This window comes from Colobus angolensis, unplaced genomic scaffold (assembly GCF_000951035.1).
Source record: "Colobus angolensis palliatus isolate OR3802 unplaced genomic scaffold, Cang.pa_1.0 Scaffold33, whole genome shotgun sequence".
Classification (NCBI taxonomy): domain Eukaryota; kingdom Metazoa; phylum Chordata; class Mammalia; order Primates; family Cercopithecidae; genus Colobus; species Colobus angolensis.
In genome coordinates, this window is record NW_012116599.1 from 3,343,729 (window position 1) to 3,365,533 (window position 21,805).

The 21,805-nt window shown below is 42.0% G+C and overlaps 1 protein-coding gene across 1 annotated transcript in view; it reads right to left on the reverse strand.

Annotated features, from left to right (window-relative positions):
• Positions 1-2,522: 2,522 nt before the first annotated feature.
• WDFY1 (WD repeat and FYVE domain containing 1) overlaps positions 2,523-21,805 on the reverse strand; it is a 76,920-nt gene continuing 57,637 nt past the window's right edge. The window contains exons 7-12 of the mRNA XM_011951914.1: positions 21,422-21,548; positions 20,174-20,279; positions 10,870-10,971; positions 8,080-8,210; positions 6,249-6,357; positions 2,523-4,178 (exon numbers count right to left, since the gene is read on the reverse strand). Of these exons, the coding sequence (XP_011807304.1) occupies positions 4,119-4,178; positions 6,249-6,357; positions 8,080-8,210; positions 10,870-10,971; positions 20,174-20,279; positions 21,422-21,548 (635 nt within the window). The 3' untranslated portion in view covers positions 2,523-4,118. The remainder of the gene's footprint in view (positions 4,179-6,248; positions 6,358-8,079; positions 8,211-10,869; positions 10,972-20,173; positions 20,280-21,421; positions 21,549-21,805) is intronic.

Genomic DNA, 21,805 nt, shown 5'->3' on the forward strand with positions numbered 1-21,805 from the left:
CCTGAGTAGCTGGGATGACAGGTGCCTGCTACCACGCCTGGCTAATTTTTTGTATTTTTAGTAGAGATGGGGTTTCACCGTCTTGGCCAGGCTGGTCTTGCACTCCTGACTTCGTGATCCACCCGCCTTGGCCTCCCAAACTGCTGGGATTACAAGCATGAGCCACTGTGCCCGGCCTCCTTTTCTTTTTATTATAGTAAGATAATATTTCGGTGATGAGAGAAAAGAAAGCCATATCTATTTTGAAAAACATACTATTCACTGCCTTTCTGGTTTCTAAATCAATCTCTTATTGGTTTAGTTGAGGTATCAGTTCTTCTGGGTCTGAACCACACGTGTTCACTCACAAAACTGAGCTGCTGAGGAGACGTAGAGCTTGATCTTGGTATCAGCAGATGGCTCTGTGTAGTCAGACAGCCTAAATATCCTACACCATGCTGACTGCTACCTCAGGCAGCAGAGACAGTAATACCCACCTCCCTTACAGAAAACACAAATGATATGCTAGCACATTCAGGCCAGAGGCAGGAAGGAGGCGTGTGCTTTCAAGTCAGACAGACAGACTTAACAACACAAATTCTCTTGGTTTTCTCATCTGCAAAATGGGAGGAATAATGCCTTGCCCAAGTGTTGCCAGGATTGAGTAAGATAATGGAATGAAAGCACCCAGCATAGAGGGTGCTGAATAAATGGTTGCTACTGTTATTGCCCTACATCCAGGCCAACTACAACAAAAGTGGTATTAGGCAAACATAGGAACAAGCAAGGAATGTTTTATTGTGTGCATTTTCTGAAAAAAAAAAACAAAAACAAAAACAAAAACAAAAAAAGAACCCACAAATAGGAGCAAAGAACAAAGTTTTCTAGCATCTCTGGGATACATAGGGCACCATATTTTATAGAAACATAGCTAGTACAAGAACAAAGTGTACTAATTAACATTACCCTTTGCTTCCCCCGTCAAAAAAGGCTATAGAGAAAAACACTTTAAATTGTACTCTAATACAAATGTGTTGCACAATTAAACTTCAGCTTACTCCAAGAGTTATTGTATTGTAAACTGCAGAAAATAGAATAGGCATTCAATAAATCTGCTCACAATTAACAATTAAGCAATAGACACTTGAATAAATATAGCATGTATTACTTATTTGTTAAGCCTCACACTTATGATGAGCAGATGGTTTATCATTAGAGTAACAGTTTTTTTTGTTTGTTTGTTTTTTGTTTGTTTTTTTTTTTACATTTTAGGAGATACCATATTCAGTAACGGAAGTAGAAAGTACTTTAATGAAAACTGATTTTAGAAAAATATCTCCTCGGGTCTGAGCTACTATGGTATTTATTACATATTTGGGTCAGTTTCACCAGTTTAAAAATATAGGTACTAACAAACTGAATTCTTTCATGGGAGAACAAAGTGATACATTCTAGAGCAATATTATTTCTTTATATCCTTTAGATAGCAGGACAGAGCTAGGTCATGGTAAAGAGATTTACAATGTAATGAATAATTTGTTTCTACCTAATGCTATAGGGGTATTGCTATCATTTGGACTAAGAAAGAGTAGTTTTAAACCTTGTTTATAATGAAGAATCGGCATTTCCTTATCACATATGTACTAGATCTAAATATAAGGATCTTCTCTAATAGTCTGTATTCCTTAATCCCTATCTGTACAAATTAGCCTGCATATTCAGGAATGGAACCAGTAAACTGTTACTTGAAGAACTAATTTAAATGACCCATTTAAGAGAAATGCTGTCAAAATAAGGCAATAACAATCAGACTATCTGTACTTTTCTTCTGTGCCTACTCAGTAAAATTGAGAAAATAATTTTTGCCCACTTCTATAAAAATATCACCCCATTTGCTACCTAGCATGTGAGAGAGACAAGACAAGCCTGTCATGTTTGTCTCTAAAAAGAAAAATGATGATAGGCCTGGTGGAGGACAAGCTGTACAGAAACATCTGCCTTTCCTTTTCTAAAATACGTCATTCCAATTCTTCCTTAAATATAAATTTCCTCCTTGATTTATATTAACCCCTTCGGAGGCACTATAATAACTTTATGTTCCCATGGAACATAGGGTTTTTCAAGAATTTCTTAAAATAAAAAAGGTTTGAAAGCTATGGAGTAAACTCAGCAGCTGTGAGATATTCTGTTCAAACTACCACAGATGTCAACCGGTCACATTTTACAGAAGTCAAAGGAAAACAAAACCACAGTTCTGCACTCTTCCACAGGGCAAGGAATTGATCATATTCTATTTTCCTTTCAGGACTTCATAAAATCCCTAGGATAGCACCTTTGTACGGGCTGAACCATTAACTGAACTAAAATTAATACAGGAAGCTTAACATTCAACACTATGTTTGAACAAAACTTACCACTACTCAATTTTTCTTCCAAACTATGTTAGTAATATACATTTTGCAAAGAGTCTAGAAAGTTTTTGAAAGAAATCTCTTTAGGTGATGTAACACATAAACTCTAAGGAACAACAAAACTCTTCAGTCTTATTTCTGAAGATAAGTCAACGTTGAATGCAGGTCATTCCAGTACCTGATGCGCCTGAGCCCCTTTCCTTTCCTTACCAGTGTCACACAGCCATTAAGACATCTTAGTTTAATTGCCACCTGAAACTTTTCAGTCCCTCTAAGACGTCATTATAAAACAGATTTAGTCCTTTAGTTTCATCATATGGAATGACCCTATTGTCTTGGTATGATCCCAACACAGTGATGCAGTACTGAGGTTTTTTTTTTTTTTTTAAAATCAATATCCATTCGTAAGATTAGCAAAGATACTGTTGCTATCTATTTTTATATCTGTCCTTTAAAAAGGTAGGCCCTTCTCCACTTACTTCCATATCCCTAGAGAAATAGATATACAATGTACTGTTGTCCAAAAAAATCACACACACAAAGACTGGAATATTAAAAGACAGGCTCCTCATTTCTTCCCTTCCTCATCCTGGTCCACAGGGCCCAAAAGCTTCAGAAATGCCTTTATGAACAACAGCTTTTGCTAGTTGTTAGGAAAGCAATTTGCGAGTTGGGAATTATTGTGACAGCTCTGGGTCACTAACTTCTTTTTATGAAAACATGAATAATACTAGTTATAACTCAAAGTCAAAATAGTGTAAAAGCTGTAGAGTGCTTTTGTGGGGGTATATTAAATTGCCAGAATATTGCAGAGGCTCATCTTGGAACAACAAGTAGAATGCTGTTTCAGTTAAGAGGACTGGGCTGTTCCAGGCAACAGACAGATCATTTTGCATCACAATGGTGGCTGGGTTTTCCATCACTTATTACTAATGGCAATGAGAAAAAGTCAGGCGTCTGTGTGACTCCCATGTTAACAGCACCATAAAAAAGTTTTGTCCTCAGAATTTGGGGGAAAGGGAAGCATGTGGACTGCCTTGGATATTAGAGAAATTTCACAACTTACTTAAGGACAACCTCAAAAGTTCACCTGTGGCATACTGGCTGGGAAGAGAAACTACTGAAGAAAGCCAATGCTAAGCACAGATTATGGCACTACCTGAAAATGACAGATCTCTTTAAGAAGTTTATCAATAACTAAGTGTAGAGGATATTCACATACTGCCAGCTCATAGGGAAAGGTCTCTGGTTTCGTAAGTTCCTAATGCCACCCCTCAAGAAAGAGAGAACAAGTCTTCCTTCCCCCAGCTCCTGCTTTGACAACAGCCACAAGAACCCTGGAAGGCCCCCTAGGCTAAGTGAAGTGTCTGTACTTGTGACTGCTTTGAGAAAGTTCTAAGTGTTCACTTTTTTCACTTTTTGTCCCTGCTAAAACTCATTTGCTAGCTCATTTTTTCACTACACATTAGCTCACTGTTCATGGGGACGTTTCACTGAAGTAATTCCAGTCTTCAGGGAACCACTACAGAGAGACCTTTCACATATTAGTCCCCACAGGTAAGTTCCGCAAATGCCCCAAAACACACCTTTACATTTCCTTTCTAAAAATGTTGATTTGTTTGTAAGTGGCTACTGTCCATTCACGAGACAGCACTGTGGAGCTGCGCAGGAAGGACTTCATTTGGTGGAGCTGCTGTTCTTAGCTGTGGATGTCGCCCAGCTCTCAGATCAGTGTGGAGAAAACCCAGTTGCCAGACTGCAGCCCACTACAGGCGTCATGTCCCAGATCTACAAGGAAGGAACACGGAAAAGGCAGCAGTGATAACCAGGTCTAATGGCAAGAGTCAACATAGAGAAACAAACGACTATTAAACCCGAAAAGGTGTCAAAATAACGAATTTTCTCATTCTCTTCTTCCATAATACCTCCTTAAGATTTATAGAAAGAGGATGTGGAGAAATAGGAACACTTTCACACTGTTGGTGGGATTGTAAACTAGTTCAACCATTGTGGAAAACAGTATGGCGATTCCTCAAGGATCTAGAACTAGAAATACCATATGACCCAGTGATCCCATTACTGGGTATATACCCAAAGGATTATAAATCATGCTGCTATAAAGACACATGCACATGTATGTTTATTGCAGCACTATTCACAATAGCAAAGACTTGGAATCAACCCAAATGTCCATCAGTGACAGACTGGATTAAGAAAATGTGGCACATATACACCATGGAATACTATGCAGCCATAAAAAAAGATGAGTTCGTGTCCTTTGTAGGGACATGGGAGCAGCTGGAAACCATCATTCTCAGCAAACTTTCGCAAGAACAGAAAACCAAACACCGCATGTTCTCACTCATAGGTGGGAATTGAACAATAAGATCACTTGGTCATGGGAAGGGGAACATCACACACCACGGCCTATTATGGGGATGGAGGGGGAGGGATGGCACTGGGAGTTATAACTGATGTAAATGATGAGTTGATGGGTGCTGACGAGTTGATGGGTGCAGCCCACCAACATGGCACATGTATACATATGTAACAAACCTGCACGTTGTGCACATGTACCCTAGAATTTAAAGTATTAAAAAAAAAAGATTTATAGAAAGAGGCCAGGTGGCTGGGCACGGTGGCTCATGCCTGTAATCCTAGCATTTTGGGAGACTGAGGCGGGTGTAGCGCTTCAGCCCAGGAGTTCGAGACCAGCCTGGCCAACATGGCAAAACCCCTCTAGCAAAAAAAAAAAAAAAAAAAATACAGAAATTAGCCTGGTGTGGTGGCACATGCCTGTGGTCCCAGCCACTCAGGAGGCTGAGGTGGGAGGATCACCTGAGCCCAGGAGGCAGAGGTTGCACTGAACCGAGATCACACCCCTACACTACAGCCTGGTGACAGAGCGAGACCGTGTCTCAAACAAAAAGATTTTCAGAAAGATAAAACAATGTGGTCCACTAAAATGTGAATAAAGCCTATAGGTAGTGTCTTTACACATAAAAATTACATCATAATAATGTTTTAGTATAAATTCAAATTTTTTTTTAGAAAAGCCCATCAGGAATATAAAATATCTCACAGTTTCACCACTGAAGAATGGTACTTAGGCCAGGCATGGTGGATCACGCCTGCAATCCCAGTACTTTGGGATCTGAGGTAGGAGGATTGCTCAAGCCTAGGAGTTTGAGACCAGCCTGGGCAACATAGTAGGACCCAATCTCCACAAAAAAATCCCCCCAACATTAGCTAAGCCTGTGGCAGGCACCTGTAATTGTAGCTACTTTGGGAGGCTGAGGTGGGAAGACTGCATGAGCCTGGAAGGTGAAGGCCGCAGTGAGTAGTGATTGTGCCACTGCACTCCAGCCTGGACAACAGAGCAAGACCCATCTCAAAAAAAAAAAAGAGTGGTATTAAGTATAAAACACTTCATTTCAATTTATGTGTTAGTGACCCAGGGATTTAATTTTTTAAATGTGTGGTTATTCCTTATAATGAGGACGCATTCTGCCCAGGATGAAAAGGAACATTGGCAAGGGTAGGAATGTCTTGAGATGGGTCAGGGGTGAGGGCCCAGGCCAGCAAGGGAGAACCCTGAGGTGAGCTCCACCCATGGGGATATACAGGGTGCCAGACTCACTCTGCCAGACAGACACCGCAGAGGGAGGTGCCACTGGGATTGACCACCAGTGAGTGCATGGAAACTCGCAGGCAAGCAATTTATTACTCAAGGTTTTAAACTGGCAATCAGTTGCTTATAAAGCTTGCCAATCAGAAAGAGTGACTGTCTCCTGGACATTCACAGCATGATAACGGGCAATCTCAACTGAGATGCTGACAGACAGTTAGCCAGCTTACCTTTACAACGCGGTCGGTCCCACAGGTCACCATCAGTCCCCTGGCAACGTCCATGGACATGTGGGAAATGTTATGTTTTCCTTCATGAAAGGTCGCTAGAGAAGTCCGACTAATAAGAGAAAAGAGATCACTGAAAATGTACTTGACTGTACCTAGAGCTAATGGGGTAAGCCTTTTTAGCAACATAAAATAAGCAAATATGGCCAGGTGCAGTGGCTCATGCCTGTACCCCCAGTGCTTTGGGAGGCCGAGGCGGGTGGATCACTTGAGGTCAGGGGTTCAAGACCAGCCTGGTCAACATGGTGAAACCCCGTCTCTACTAAAAAGATAAAAATTAGCTCCGTGTGGTGGCACACACCTGTGATCCCAGCTATTCAGGAGGCTGAGGCAAGGAGAATCGCTTGAACCTGGAGGTGGAGGCTGCAGTGAGCCAAGATTATGCCACTGCACTCCAGCCCAGTTAAGCAAGACTCAGTCTCCAAAATAAAAAAGCAAATGCTTATTATAGTGTTAAAATTTGCTCCTAAAATTGTGGCTATGATTTTGAAAACTAACCTTATAATTTAATGATGACAGAAAGCATGATAAATCACAAGACTGTTTTATAAAACTCCCAAAATAACTTTTTGCGTGTGTGTTTTTTTTTTTAAACTGGAAAGGCTGATACATTCCTAGATATAAAAACAAGAATCTTCAATATAAAAGAAGAACTGCATTGGATAAAATCATAGAGCATGGGCAAAACATTCATCAGAGAGCTGCAGTTTTCCCTGAAACCTCTGCCATGCACAGGAGCAGTGCCTCTTACAGCACCGGCTTCAACTCTGCCCCAAAGCCCAGCTGCCCCAATCCCATCACTAGTTCATTTACCAACACCAGTCGTGATGCACTAGCTTTCCAGTGTGGACCTCTGCCAACACTTGCCTCTGCTGCTTTAAAAGATGATTCAAAGGGAAGGAAAGAAAATGGTGGTTCTGTACTAATAGATTTGCCTAAAAATCAGTGCAGAGTGGAGTAAACAAACAGATGTGTCTTACACACAAAGAGCAATTTAAAAATAGACTGCTAGGCCAGATTTTTGTGAAAGAAAGAACATTGGTCTCTAGAGTTTTCCCAGTAAATTTACATGCATGTGTGAACAAAGGTCTAGGGACTAGATACTTCTATAGAGAACCAGCTCAACCACTGCCATCCACAGGTGCATGGACTTATTCCTGCACGGCAGTCAGTGGGATATGGAGGCTCAGGGTGTGCACTCAGTTACTGGACCATGTAACTCAGCATTCCTCACCATGTTCAGGAGAAAGCTGCCCAGTCAGAGGGGCAGCTTCAGATACACAGTGGTGGTCTTAAGTCATAAAGCTAGGGCAGGTCCTTTCTTCAAAAATGGCTTACGGGCCAGGCGCGGTGGCTCATGCCTGTAATCCCAGCACTTTGGGAGGCCAAGGTGGGCAGATCACTTGAGGTCAGGAGTTCGAGACCAGCCTCACCAACATGGTGAAACCCCATCTCTACTAAAAATACAAAAATTAGCCAGGTGGTGGGGGGTGCCTGTAATCTCAGCTACTTGGGTGGCTGAGGCAGGAGAATCGATTGAACCCAGGAGGCGGAGGCTGCAGTGGGCCATGATCATGCCACTGCACTCCAGCATGGGTGACAGAGCAAGATTCTGTCTCAAAAAACAAACAACAAATAAAATGGCTTAGGAAATTCAGGAGAAACAAACACATGGCTAAGCATATCCGTATCACTTCTGAAGCTCTTCACATTTCAGAGAACCATTAGACAGATGTAATAAGAGGCAATGAGACAAAAATATGCAAACACTCACTCTTCGTCTTTGATGGAGTCGTAACAAGAATCACAAACCCGGACTTGGAACTCGAAGCCCATGACTGGGTAAGTTGAGCGCTTGCTGCTGCACTTCCCGCAGACAGCCTGCCCGCATTTCCTGCAGTGATGCTTCACGGGTGACCGGGAGGAGGAAAACAGGGTGTTAGCTTTTGCTTTTTTGTTTTTTGTTTTGTTTTGAGACGGAGTCTCCCTCTGTTGCCTAGGTTAGAGTGCAGTGGCATGATCTTGGCTCACTGCAACCTTTGGCGCCCGGGTTCAAGCGATTCTCCTGCCTCAGCCTCCCAGGCAGTTGGGATTACAGGTACCTGCCACCACGCCCGGCTAATTTTTGTATTTTTAGTAGAGATGGGGTTTCACCATCTTGGTCAGGCTGGTCTCAAGCTCCTGACCTCATGATCCACCCACCTCAGCCTCCCAAAGTGTTGGGATTACAGGCGTGAGCCACAGCGCCCGGCCTAGCTTTTGCTTTAAAGCACATGGTTTCCCTCTAGAGTAAGGGAACAGGAGTGGGGAGGATATGCCTTGAATTGTAATCACCTCAATTCAATGTATCAATTAACGCTCACAAAATAGACAATTTTGACACTAGTCAAGGATTTCCAAAAAACCTTGCTGTACTGGTCAAATGTTGCTTTTCATTCATTCATATTATCTGTCTACATGTTAACAAACAATACTATTAACACCAAATTTAGTTCATTTAGGAGCCTAATCACTGTAGATTTGGGGAAAGAAAAAATTTATTCCTCTATCATAAAAAAGGCATTATTTTAAATAAGTTTTATTTATTTATTTTTGCAGAGACAGGGTCTCACCATGTTGCTCAGGCTGTCTCAAACTCCTGGGCTTAAGCCACCCTTCCACACTGGCCTCCCAAAGTGCTGGGATTACAGGCGTAAGCCTCACACCGGGCCTAAAATAAGTTTTAAATGCGCTATGCTCTCATTAAGAAACTAATGCCCATAATCATATGTTTTGCTATATTTTAAAATCTCTCAAACTGTGATTCTGGAAATAAGCCTCAAGAACATTACAAAATAGTCCAATTATTATTACTGATTTTGACATATTCTTTTACCACCAACAGTTTAGTGACCAGCACCTCTTCTCTCTTAACTGCTAATAAATGGGAGTAAAATCCATTTCTCTGTGCTTCCTTTAGAAGTAGGGAATACTTCTCCTATTAATTATACTTCACTAATTACCATCAGCCTTGCATTGTGAGAACTCGGCTAACGACAGACAGAACTCAGGTGCTATTTCAGCACTTTATAATGGTCTGAGCACTAAAATAATCCCCTTCTTGCCTGCCAGTCTCATATGAGACCTTATTGTGGAGTAGCTCTGTAAAACTTTTCAGAGTTTATTTATTATTTTATTTCTTTGAGATAGAGTCTCACTCTGTCACTTAGGCTGGAGTACAGTGGCGCGATCTTGGCTCACCACAACCTCCGCCTCCCAGCATTCAAGTGATTCTCCTGCCTCAGCCCCCCGAGTAGCTGGGATTACAGGCGTCCGCCACCACACCCAGCTAATTTTTGTATTTTTAGTACAGACAAGGTTTCGCCATGTTGGCCAGGCTGGTCTCAAACTTCTGACCTCGGGTGATCCACCCACCTCGGCTTCCCAAAGTGCTGGGATTACAGGCATGAGCCACCAAGCAGGGCCAAAAAAGTTTATTAACACATACAAACTTTAGGCTAATCTCTCATAGAGGTGAAACCAATAATAAAAGGAATAAAATCAGCATCTTTTTTACTTACCTGCACAAATTCGTATTTACCCTGAGTGGTTATCTTTAAGGCTGTGGTGGAAATGGGTTTGTTTTTTGTTTTGTTTGTTTGTTTGTTGTAGAACTTTAGTATCACAAGAATCCCTGAAGTTAATAGCACCTTTGAAATCTACAGGCTATTTGGAACATATTTCTTTAATTAAAAAAATTTAAAAAACAGTACTCAAAACATGCTTAATAAAAATGTTTCGGCCGGGCGCGGTGGCTCAAGCCTGTAATCCCAGCACTTTGGGAGGCCGAGACGGGCGGATCACGAGATCAGGAGATCGAGACCATCCTGGCTAACACGGTGAAACCCCGTCTCTACTAAAAAATACAAAAACATAGCTGGGCGAGGTGGCGGGCACCTGTAGTCCCAGCTACTTGGGAGGCTGAGGCAGGAGAATGGCGTAAACCCGGGAGGCGGAGCTTGCAGTGAGCTGAGATCCGGCCACTGCACTCCAGCCCGGGCGACAGAGCAAGACTCCGTCTCAAAAAAAAAAAAAAAAAAAAAAAAAAAAATGTTCCAGGTATGCTTATAACGGAACAATTTAAAATAATCTAAAACTCATAGGGTCAGGCATTCAAGTGAGGACTAAATTATTACTTTTTATCTGTTTGTGACAACATAAGGTATATATAACTGTATGACCTAATTTATTCCAACTTTGTTCTTGGCTAGCACAAAACACTGACTTTAATAAGTAATAGTAGTAAACTGAAAGATCTTTTATCTATTTAAAAATAGGCTCTCAGGATTTTCTACGCACCCCTGCCTTTCCAATACAGGACGAACAACAGAACAGTGAGGTAACACTCTCACTGGCCCCGGGAAAGGTCTTCCTCATTATTAGTCACACAATGATAAAGACACAGAAAATGTAGGAATTAATAGCATTTGCAAAAACAAAGTGTGATTCAAAAAAGCCCCCGATTAAGTATGCAAATAGTGAAATACACAATCAAGCCAGCGATGACTCAACAGTGGCTACTCACTTGTCTCAGCCCCAGCGTCTTGGTGTCCCACATCTGCTTTATGTTCCAGAAAAAGGGCTGCTCACATTTCTGACAAGAATCACTTTCCAACCACTGAGGAGCCTGGGGGCGCAGAAAGTCAAAGCCAACATCAGTGTGTCTACGTTTACTTCCGCGTTTCAAAACTAATACAACAGTTCTAGACCTTGCCGGGGTTAGTCTTTCTTTTCTTCTTTTTTTTTTTTTTTTTTTTTTTGTCGCCCAGGCTGGAGTGCAGTATGTGATCTCAGCTCACTGCAACCACCGCCTCCTGGGTTCAAGTGACTCTACTGCCTCACCCTCCCAAGTGGCTGGGACTACAGGCATGCACTATCATGCCAGGCTAATTTCTGTATTTTTAGTAGACTTGGGGTTTTGCCATGTTGGCCAGGCTGGTCTCAAACTCCTGACCTCCCAAAGTGCTGGGATTATAACCGTGAGCAGCCATGCCCAGCCAGTTAGTATTTCTTTTTAATTCCACAAAATATTCTAGCTAGTTGTCATATTCAATATTATGTTTAATTATTCAATATTATGTTTAATTGTGTGTGTGCGGGAGGGTCTTTTTTGAGACAGGGTCTCACTCTGTCACCCAGGCTAGAGTGCAGTGTCGTGAACATGGCTCACTGCAACCTTGACCTCTCAGGCTCAAATGATCCTCCTGCCTCAGCCTCCCGAATAGCTAGGACCACAGGTGTGTGTCACCATGCTAGCTAATTTTTTATTTTTATTTTTTTGTAGAGACAGGGTCTCACTATGTTTCCCAGGCTCATTTTGAACTCCTGGCTTCAAGTAATCCTTGTGTCTCAGCCCCACAAAGCACTGGGATTACAGTCATGAGCCATTGCGTCCAGCCTTAATTGTGTGTTAAGTAATCATGACAATTTTAGCCACGGTTACAGGGTTGTTCAATTTGTAATCTATAGATAGGAGGGAGTAAATCAGTTTTTATTGTGAACCCTTAAGCGTTGTCTTTATGTATTTCTTTTTTACGCTGGAGATGTTTGAACTCTAAATCCAGTTGAGTAAAAACCCAATGCATGCAGCAGAATCTGGTGACCTACCACTTGGGAAGGCTTGCAGGGTCACAGGTGACTAATAGAAGAGATCCGACAAAATCCCATCACCTAGTTGCTCTGGGTAGAGACTATGCCAGCAGATTTGCCACCCTTCCTTTCCCAGCCACAACAGCAGGTCCCTCCCTCCTGGGGCCACACAGGAGTCCTGCAGCCTTCACTGGGCAGCAAGCTCTGGTTTTGTAAATCTCGGTGCACGTTTCTTCTCCCCTCTAACCAATGAGTTACTTTTTGGTATTATTCATCTTGATTTATCCACAGCCTGTCACACAGTAGGTTCTTAATGCATTTTTGTTGAAACAGAGGAAGCAGTCTCAAAATTAATTTGTTAAAAAACCTAGAAAATAGGCCAAGTGTGGTGGCTTACGCCTGTAATCTCAGCACTTTGGGAGGCTGAGGCAGGCGGATCACCTGAGGTCGGGAGTTCAAGCCTGGCCAACATGGTGAAATCCCGTCTCTACTAAAAATACAAAAATTAGCCAGACGTGGTGGCGCACACCTGTAATCCCAGCTACTTGGGAGGCTGAGGCAGAAGAATCACTTGAACCCAGGAGGCGTAGGTTGTAGTGAGCCAAGATCGTACAATTGCACCCTAGTCTGGGCAACAAGAGCAAGACTCAGTCTCAAAAAACAAAACAAAACAAAAACTTAAAATATTTCTCTAAACAAAAAATTACAAACTATACCCAATTCTAAGACAAACTTGTTAAAAGCCTGTTTAGGCCGGGCACAGTCGCTAACACTTGTAATCCCAGCACTTTGGGAGGCCAAGGCAGGCAGATTACCTGAGGTCAGGAGTTCAAGACCAGCTTGGCCAACATGGTGAAACTCCATCTCTACTAAAAATACAAAATTAGCCAGGCATGGTGGCACACGCCTATGATCTCAACTACTCAGGAGGCTGAGGCGGGAAAATGGCTTGAAACTGGGAGGTGGAGGTTGCAGTGAGCAGAGATTGCACCACTGCACTCCAGCCTAGGCGACAAGAGCGAAACTTCGTCTCAAAAAAAAAAAAAAAACCCCAAAAACAAAAAAAAAAAAACATTATATAATGTTTAACCCCAATCACTTAACATTATATAGGTGCAACAAAAATAGATAGAAAATATTTTTTCTAAAATATATATTAATATATTTAGTGGTTTGAATGATGGGTGCCCCTAGTTCTTCATTTTGTCTCCTATTGCATCAAAACTTTTGGCCTTCCTATTTCTTATTTTGGATCTGTCACTAGAAATATTTCTACATATAACAGACATTAGAAAGGTCTTTTTTTTGGCGGGAGGCGTGTGCAGAAGGCACTCACAAATAGACTGAAACAGGCTGAGCTAGAAGAAAGGTTTCCTTAAATAACTGGGGAATGTTGGAGATGAGAAGGGATGAAAGAAGAATAAAGAGATGTGTATCTATGTGAGAAAAATTATTTTCTTGATATAGAATTACTTCTTTGTTTCTGTGATCAACAGAAGGCAGGTGGTGATGGAGGCTGCAGCTGTGTGGGGATACTACCTGGGGACACTGGCCCTAAGAGAGACGCAGCAGGCCGTGCTGCCAAGGGGCACAGGATATTTAATTGCCGGAGGAAGAAAAGTAAGTATAACTTCCTAATCTTATGTCTGGGACATGCCCAAGTGTAACTCTTGCAAAACCACAGTCACATGGACCAAAAAACAGCACACAAATGTATTCACTAAGCCATCTCCAAACAACTCCAGTAAGGGCTAATGTGCTTTAAGGACGATACAATGAAGGCTTTAATGGAAACAGAACAATAGATGAAAGTTCGTTCCAGTTTATACTTCCCATACTTAGCAGCAGGGAATCCGATGTTTAATTTAGTGCACAAAAATGTTAAGTGTAAAAAAGAACTGATTTGCAAACTTGCCTATTATTGCTCACTGCTTTAGAAATTTACTTCTTTCTTTTGTCTCCAGTTAATGGCTGGATTTTCTATTTCCCTTGACCACACAGTGTCTATTAGGTATTACTTAACACAAAAATCTTAAAACTTTACTGATCTGGAATTCAGAAATCTGCTCTCAACCAAAACACAGGGAGGATTAAATTTTCTATTTTTCTTGAGCTAAAATTTGGTTTAAAAAAAGAAAAATCACTGAAAGAAATGTCTGCATCTTCTCCCCCCTCATTTATGACATTATTGGCCTGGTTTGATCCACAAATTTTTAAAATTTGTTTCCTAGGACATAACAGATTAAAGGGACTAAGGTGGGTAGAACTGAAGGCAAGAACAGTTTCAGGAAAAACGTTCTCAGTCCTACATGAAATAGTTTTCTACACAGATACAAAATTGTATTATCACGAAACATGCATGCAACATTTGTGGTCAGAATGGTGAGCCTGCATCAAGAAATTAGTAAATTACATCAAATTTACACTTTCTTTTTTTTTGAGACAGTGTCTCACTTTGTCACCCAAGCTGGACTGCAGGGCCACAATCATGGCTCACTGCAGCCTCAACCTCTGGCTCATGCGATCCTCCCTCCTCTCAGCTGCTCTAGTAGTTGGGACTAGAGATATGCACCACCACGCCCAGCAAATTTTTTGTACAAACAGGGTTTCTCCAAGCTGCTCGGGCTGGTCTTGAACTCCTGGGCTCAAGTGATCTGCCTGCCTCAGCTTCCCAAAGTGCTGGGATTACAGGCATGAGCCACTGTGCCCAGCTGTACATTTTCATCAAAGTGATTGTCTTCATAAGGGGCTGGCATTTGAATTATGTTTCAATCACCCAGAGCACTCCTTTAACACAAAAGGCCTCTATCTCCAGCAATGTCTGTTAAGCAGTACATCAATGGATTTCCTAACATTTTAATGTTTTCAAGTGATTCAATTTCCAGCAAGGATTTTAAAAACATATACAGATAAGCCATTTTAAAATTATCAATTTTTTTTTTTTTTTTTGAGACAGAGTCTCATTTTGTTGCCCAGTCTGGAGTGCGTTGGCATGATCTCAGCTCACTGCAACCTCTGCCTCCTGGATTCAAGTGATACTCCTGCCTCAGTCTCCCAAGTAGCTGGGATTACAGATGCCTGTCACCATGCCTGGCTATTTTTTTGTATTTTTAGTAGAGTTGGGATTTCACCATGTTGGCCAGGCTGGTCTCAAACTCCTGACCTCAGGGGATTCACCTGTCTCAGTCTCCCAAAATGCTGGGATTACAGGCATGAATCACCGTGACTGGCCTCTCAATTCATTTCTAATAGTCATAGCTATAATCACCAAGTCTAGGAGTCAGATCTCTTGCCTTCAAATCCTGGCTCTGCCACTTGTCAGCACTGTTCTCAGGCACGTGACTCAACTTCTCTGTGCCTAGGTTTCTCCATCCACTGTTATGGTCTGGCTCTGTGTCCCCACCCAAATCTCCCCACCCAAATCTCCCACGTGTCATGGGACGGACCCAGTAGGATGTAATTGAATCACGGGGGTGAGTTTTTTCCATGCTATTCTCCCGGTAGTGAATAAGTCTCACAATATCTGGTAGTTTTATAAAGGGGAGTTCCCCTGCACATGCCCTCCTGCCTACCATGTAAGACATGACTTTGCTCCTCCTTCATCTTCCACCATGAATGTGAGGCCTCCCCAGCCATGTGGAATTGTGGTCCATTAAACCTCTTTCCTTTATAAATTACCCAGTCTAAGGTATATCTTTATTAGCAGCATGAGAACAGACTAATACATCTGTAAAATGGGATCAGTAGTATATACCTCATAAGGTTGTGAGGATTAAGTGAGTTAATATTAAGTGTTCAGAATACTACCTGGCATATAGTAAGTGACATCTAAGTCCAGGCAATGTGCCAAGTGTTTCATGTTTTTTTATTTTACTTAATGTTCATATGTCCTAGGAGATACAGAGCAACACTATCCCTATTTTACAGGCAATGAAACTGGCTCAGAGATTAAAGCAACTGTCAATGAGCAGACGTAGATCCTGGGGAGATCCAGGAGTCCAGCCTGCATCTCTGGGTGTATCCCAATGTTCCACATAGTCTTTGCATACGAGGCCTATCCACTTCTACATGTGGGGGTCTCCAAACATGGTCCTGGGCTATGGCAACCTACAGATCTGAGCTCTTGCCTCAGGGAGCATGATTCTGTTTAAGGGTTTAAGAAAGAATATAACTTTGACTGGGCACAGTTGCTCACATCTGCAATCCCAGCACTTTGGGAGGCTGAGGCAGGTGGATCACTTGAGGCCAGGAGTTCAAGACCAGCCTCGCCAACATGATAAAACCTCGTGTCTACTAATAATGCAGAAATTAGCCAGACATAGTGGCACATGTCTGTAGTCCCAGCTACTTGGGTGGCTGACGCATGAGAATTGCTTGAGCCCAGGAGGCAGAGGTTGCAGTGACGAAAATACATGCTTAAAATAATTTAAGAAAACAAACTAAAATCAAAATCAGAAACAAATAGCTTTTTAGAACATATCTTAATATAAGAGATACCCTAACTTTATTTCGTTTAACACTCAGAATATAGCGTTACACTATAAGCTAACATGAGCCATCCTAATATATACTTATTATCTAAGGAGGAGCTTTCGTTTTGTGCTGAGAAGAGCAAGAGAGAGTACTAATTAGGTATTATAATTGCATCACTCTCTTTTCCACATCTTTTTCCACCTGCCAAATCTGAACAAAGATATGACAAGAATAAATTCCATTGTTCTACTACCACTAATTGCTGTACTCGTCACATTGCACTAGCATATAAAATGCTATACATTCTGTAATCTACTAATTTTAAAATAAAGTTATCTTTTCAAGAAGACTCATTCTCTCTAATTATTGTTTCTTGCTCATATATATTTTGTGCCTACTTCCAACAAATGATCCTTATTATGACCTGGCAGGGAGGCAAATCTGCTTCCAATTCAACAGCATAGTGGCTGAAGCCACAGTGGGTAGTAAACGCTCCAGTGAGTATTGACTGGGGACTTGGAGAGAAATTCCAGGCAAGCATTGCAGAGCTAGAGGACCTGGGACCAATCCTCTATGCCCTAGTCTAAGAAAGTCCTATAAAACCCTAAAGGCTGGGCACCGTGGCTCACGCCTGCAATCCCAGCACTTTTGGAGGCTGAGGCGGGCAGATCACTTGAGGCCAGGGGCTCGTAACCAGCCTAGTCAACATGGTGAAACTCCCTCTCTACTAAAAATACAAAATATTAGCCAGGTACCGGTATGGTGGCATGAGCCTGTTGTCCCAGCTACCTGGGAGGCTGAGGTGGGAGAATCACTTGAAACTAGGATGCGAACGTTGCAGTGAACTGAGGTCTTGCCACTGCACTCCAGCCTGGGTGACAGAGCTAGAGCCTGCCTCAAAAAAAAAAAAGCCCAAAAAGCCCTAAGGCCAGGTCAGAACCTTATAGATTACAGCCTGTTTATCCTTGCAATACATTTTCTCAGTTATTGAAAAACAAACAAAAAATCTACTAAAAATAATGTATCTTTTTGACACAACTTGCCTTCCTGTCTCTTCTACAGATGCAGTGAATTGTGCACACAGGAAGCGCCTTGATTGATGGGACTTTTTTCTTTCCCTAGATACAGAAATACACTCCACAATGATGCACTTTGAAGGCAGGAATCCCACTTCTACTTTCTAAATACTTTTTCTAAAAGAATTTACCAATGATAAAAACAGCAGGTTAAAAACCTAAGTTGTGAAACCCTCGGGAAAGCCACCAGCAGTGCTGGGCACCAACGGTCTCCTCCCTCATCATCCAGGGAATACAGCCTCTCTCTCTCTTGAGTTTTCTGCTCTCTCAGAATAAGACTGAAAAACAACAGGCCAAAAGCCAGGAAACAGAACAGTATACTAGCTGTTCTTGGTGCATAGAACTAGTAGCTGATAAACATAAAACACAGTCCAAATAAATCTTTCAAAATATAGTATTATACATTCTATTTTATACACATACACACACACACACACACACATTTTTTAGAGAGAGTTTTGCTCATCACCCAGGCTGGAGCGCAGTGGTGTGATCTCGACTCACTGCAACCTCCGCCTCCTGGGTTCAAGTGATTCTCCTGCCTCAGCCTCCCAACTAGCTGGGATTATAGGCACCCACCACCATGCCTGGCTAATTTTTATATTTTTTAGTAGAGACTGGGTTTCACCATGTTGACCAGGCTGGTCTTGAACTCCTGACCCTCAGGTGATCCACCTGCCTCAGCCTCCCAAAGCGCTGGGATTAGAGGCATGAGCCACTGCGCCAGCCACATCCTATACTATTGAGCCAATGTATCTGCATTTCATAATAAAATATTCTAAGCCTTACCAAATATTTTTTAGAAAATTCAAAAAGAGATATAAACCAGAAATTTGTAATCCAAATTTCCTCTATTTGACTTGTCTTACAAAGTTACAAAAAAAGTCTCACAATCAGTACGTCTCTGGATTATGGATCGCATTTTATTATTTATAGGGTAGTCTATTTCTTCCACTAGATTACAGATTTCTTGTGGCAAGTATCTTTGTGTACGGTAGCCGTAAAGTCTGTAAATGAGTAATGTCACCATTTAAAAAAAACAGACGAAAGCCCCCTTGATTACTTCTACTGGAATATGCTAAAAATGAAGGTTTAATCCGTGAGAATCAGACTCACAAAGAATCAGAGACAACACAAAGCAGACACATGTGCAGGGATTGGTGGGAATTCTGCATCAACGCAAAATGTCTGTTACAATGGTGCACAGCACACTGAACAACATGTTGCCATAAAGCACAGGATCCTGAGCAGATCATGTAATGTCGTGCAACACAGAAGGTATGGCAATGCAATATCAATGAGCCATTTATTATATACTTACATTTCCCGACTGTAAGGACACCCTGTAGGTGCCCAACAAATATTTTCACAGTTAAACTGCAAGTCATTAACGTCCCTTATGGTCTAAAATCTTCTCTGGAATCAACTTTTTCTGCTAACATCATCATAAGTTATAGACGTCACTTAGAAAAGAAAGATAATGCCAGTGCAGGCAGAGATGAGAATGGAAACCTTGATTGGAAATCATTTGACAACATCTATAAAAAGCCTTAAGAATGTATATATGCTTGGACCCAGAAGGTCTATTTCCAGAAATTTGTCTGAAATAAATAATTGATCAATCACACAATGACAAGGTCAAGAATATTCACTGCAGCATTCTTCAAAATATTTAAAAAAGAGGATGTACACAGTGGCTCATGCCTATAATCCCAGCAATTTGGGAGACTGAGGCAGGAAGGTCGCTTGAGCCCAGGAGTTTGAGACCAGCCTAGATGACACAGCAAGACCCTGTCTCTACCAAAAAAAAAAAAAATTGAAAAACACGTTATGCATGGTAGCGTATGCCTGTAGCCCCAGCTACTCAGGAAGCTGAAGTGGGAGGATCGCTTAAGCCTGGGAGGTTGAGGCTGCAGAGAGCCAAGATCATGCCACTGCACTTCAGCCTGGGTGAGAAAGCAAGACCCTGTCTCAAAAAAAAAAAAAAAAAAGAGAGAGAGAGAGAGATTGTTTAGACAATTAGACTGTCTGTCTAAAGAACTGGAAGACAACTGAGATATCATTTCATTCCACAATTCCACTTTATGTAGGAGGGAACAGATACTCAGAGAAATTAAGGCACTTAACCAAGTAAGGTCTCACAACTAGTTAGTGGCCCAACCAAGTTAGAAATTAGGTCACCTGAAAAGATTACTATGTCGACATGGCCTCAGTGAACTAGAACTCAATGTGGGAAGTAAGAGCAGAGCAATGGAAATATATTTTCCTAGAAACATGTCAAGTGTTTAGCTATGCCCCTGACAGCAGTCACTGATGCACACCGCACGGTTTCCTACACGAATGCTACAGGACCACCGTGGTGCTTCAGAGGACCTCTGTGCAGTCCAGATCCCTGGACATGCCAGAAATCTGTCTCAAAGTGTTCTCTCAGTGTATTGCTCAAGGCTGAGAACCAGCCTAAATGCTGATTGTATATACTGCATGTCACTGGTAGAAACTCTCAAATGAGTAGAGGAAGGAAGCAGTGCACAATGACACAAAGGACCTTGTCAGAAATAACCCATTAGCAGAAGGGGAAGTTGGGACTGTCTGCACCTGGACCAGCATTTACAGCTCGCTGGGTGAAAAGCCAAGAAGCCAGGCTCTTGAGGGGTCTCTCCCGTTCGGCCTGGACTTGCCCTTGTCTCTTACCTCTTCTCTGCTAACATCCATGTTCCACACTGCAATTCCACCATCTGAGGAACAGGAGACGAGCTGCCTGGTGAGCTGAAGGTAGCACAGCGACTGTACCTTGTCACTGCAAACAGCACACACAATAGTCACTTGTCTCTATGTGGAAAAACACGGGAACTATCTCATTTAGGCTCAACTAGTTCTCATTAAAACCAGCATGTGGTATTTTACCATTGACTATCCAGCATGGTAAAATGAATTCTAGTGTAAACTTCACTTGGCATTTTATAATTCATAATACAGAATGATACTTTCTATAAAATATAGGACTACTTTCAAATCAGTCATTAAGAACTGTAGGCCAGAGATTTGATGAAGGCTATGGTTTTCGGGACCAATCACCATGATTTCCCTTTCAGATGCATAAGATTTATCTATTTGTTCAGAAACAAAAAAGAACAAACGAGGTATAACTCCCTTACTGAACACAATTCATATGAACAAGGAGTCCAGCACCACAAAGATCGCTAGTATGCACAGACACACACACGGATGGGGTGAAGACCTCTGTCCCTCCTGCGTGCCTGTCATACTACCCTTTAGGATGGCCAAGGAAACAAGCCCTTGGCCTGTTATAGTGAACAATATGTTTCCTCAGCTAATTTTCAGCTTGACTGTGATTACAGTAACAGCTGCAGCCTAGCCAAAGAGGAAAGAAAGGAAAGCGGGGTGAAGAGGTATTTCTTTTTCTTTCAGGGATAGAGGGCAAGATCCTAAATATACAATGGTATCACTCAGGTGAATTCCACTGTCAAACTAGACATTATTTCTCAATTCAATATCTTTTAGAATAAAAAAACCAAAAACAAAAAACAAGTTAGGCTCCCAGCTCAAGAACAGCTTAGTATCATGTTACACGCAACCTTCCATGGTCAAAGTCCTCACCTGCATCTCTGTTCTATGCCTGCCTTAATCAGATATTTCAACGAGGTGACTCCTTAAGAGAGAAAGTGGCAAGTGCTCTTTGGACTAAGAAAGAAGAAAGCCCTGTACTCGTTTTTTGTTATTGTTGTTTTGCGACTAAACATCAGACACTTGGGGCTGACAGAAAGCAGTTAAAAGTGAACTGAGCGCTATCAATGATAATTGCCATCTTAGAAGGCGGGGTTTGCAGAAAGTGTTATCAGACTACTAATGCCTTTCACTAGCTCCCCACTAACTCGGATTCTTTCCATTCTTTCCCCACCCCCACAAGTGGTCACGCACTGATGGCCCTGAAGTAAGAGCGTCCGGCCTTTTCTTCCTCCGATGTCCCACATGATGATGCTGTTGTCAGATGCTCCTGAGAAGAGTAACCGCTGAATAGGGTCCCACCAGAGGCAGGCGATACTACCTAGGGATTTGTGAGAGAGAGAGAGAGAGAGGCAGGGGAGAGGGGAGGGAGGAGAGGTAAAATATAACTTTACATCAGGAGGAACACATTTGACAGCTGAAGACCAAACCAAGACCAGCTGAGTCTTTAAGCAAAAAGGTACCATCACGGTGTACAACGGGTCATTCAACCATGCCATCATGAGTCACACAGGACATTCAACCATGCCATCATGAGTCACACAGGACATTCAACCATGCCATCATGAGTCACACAGG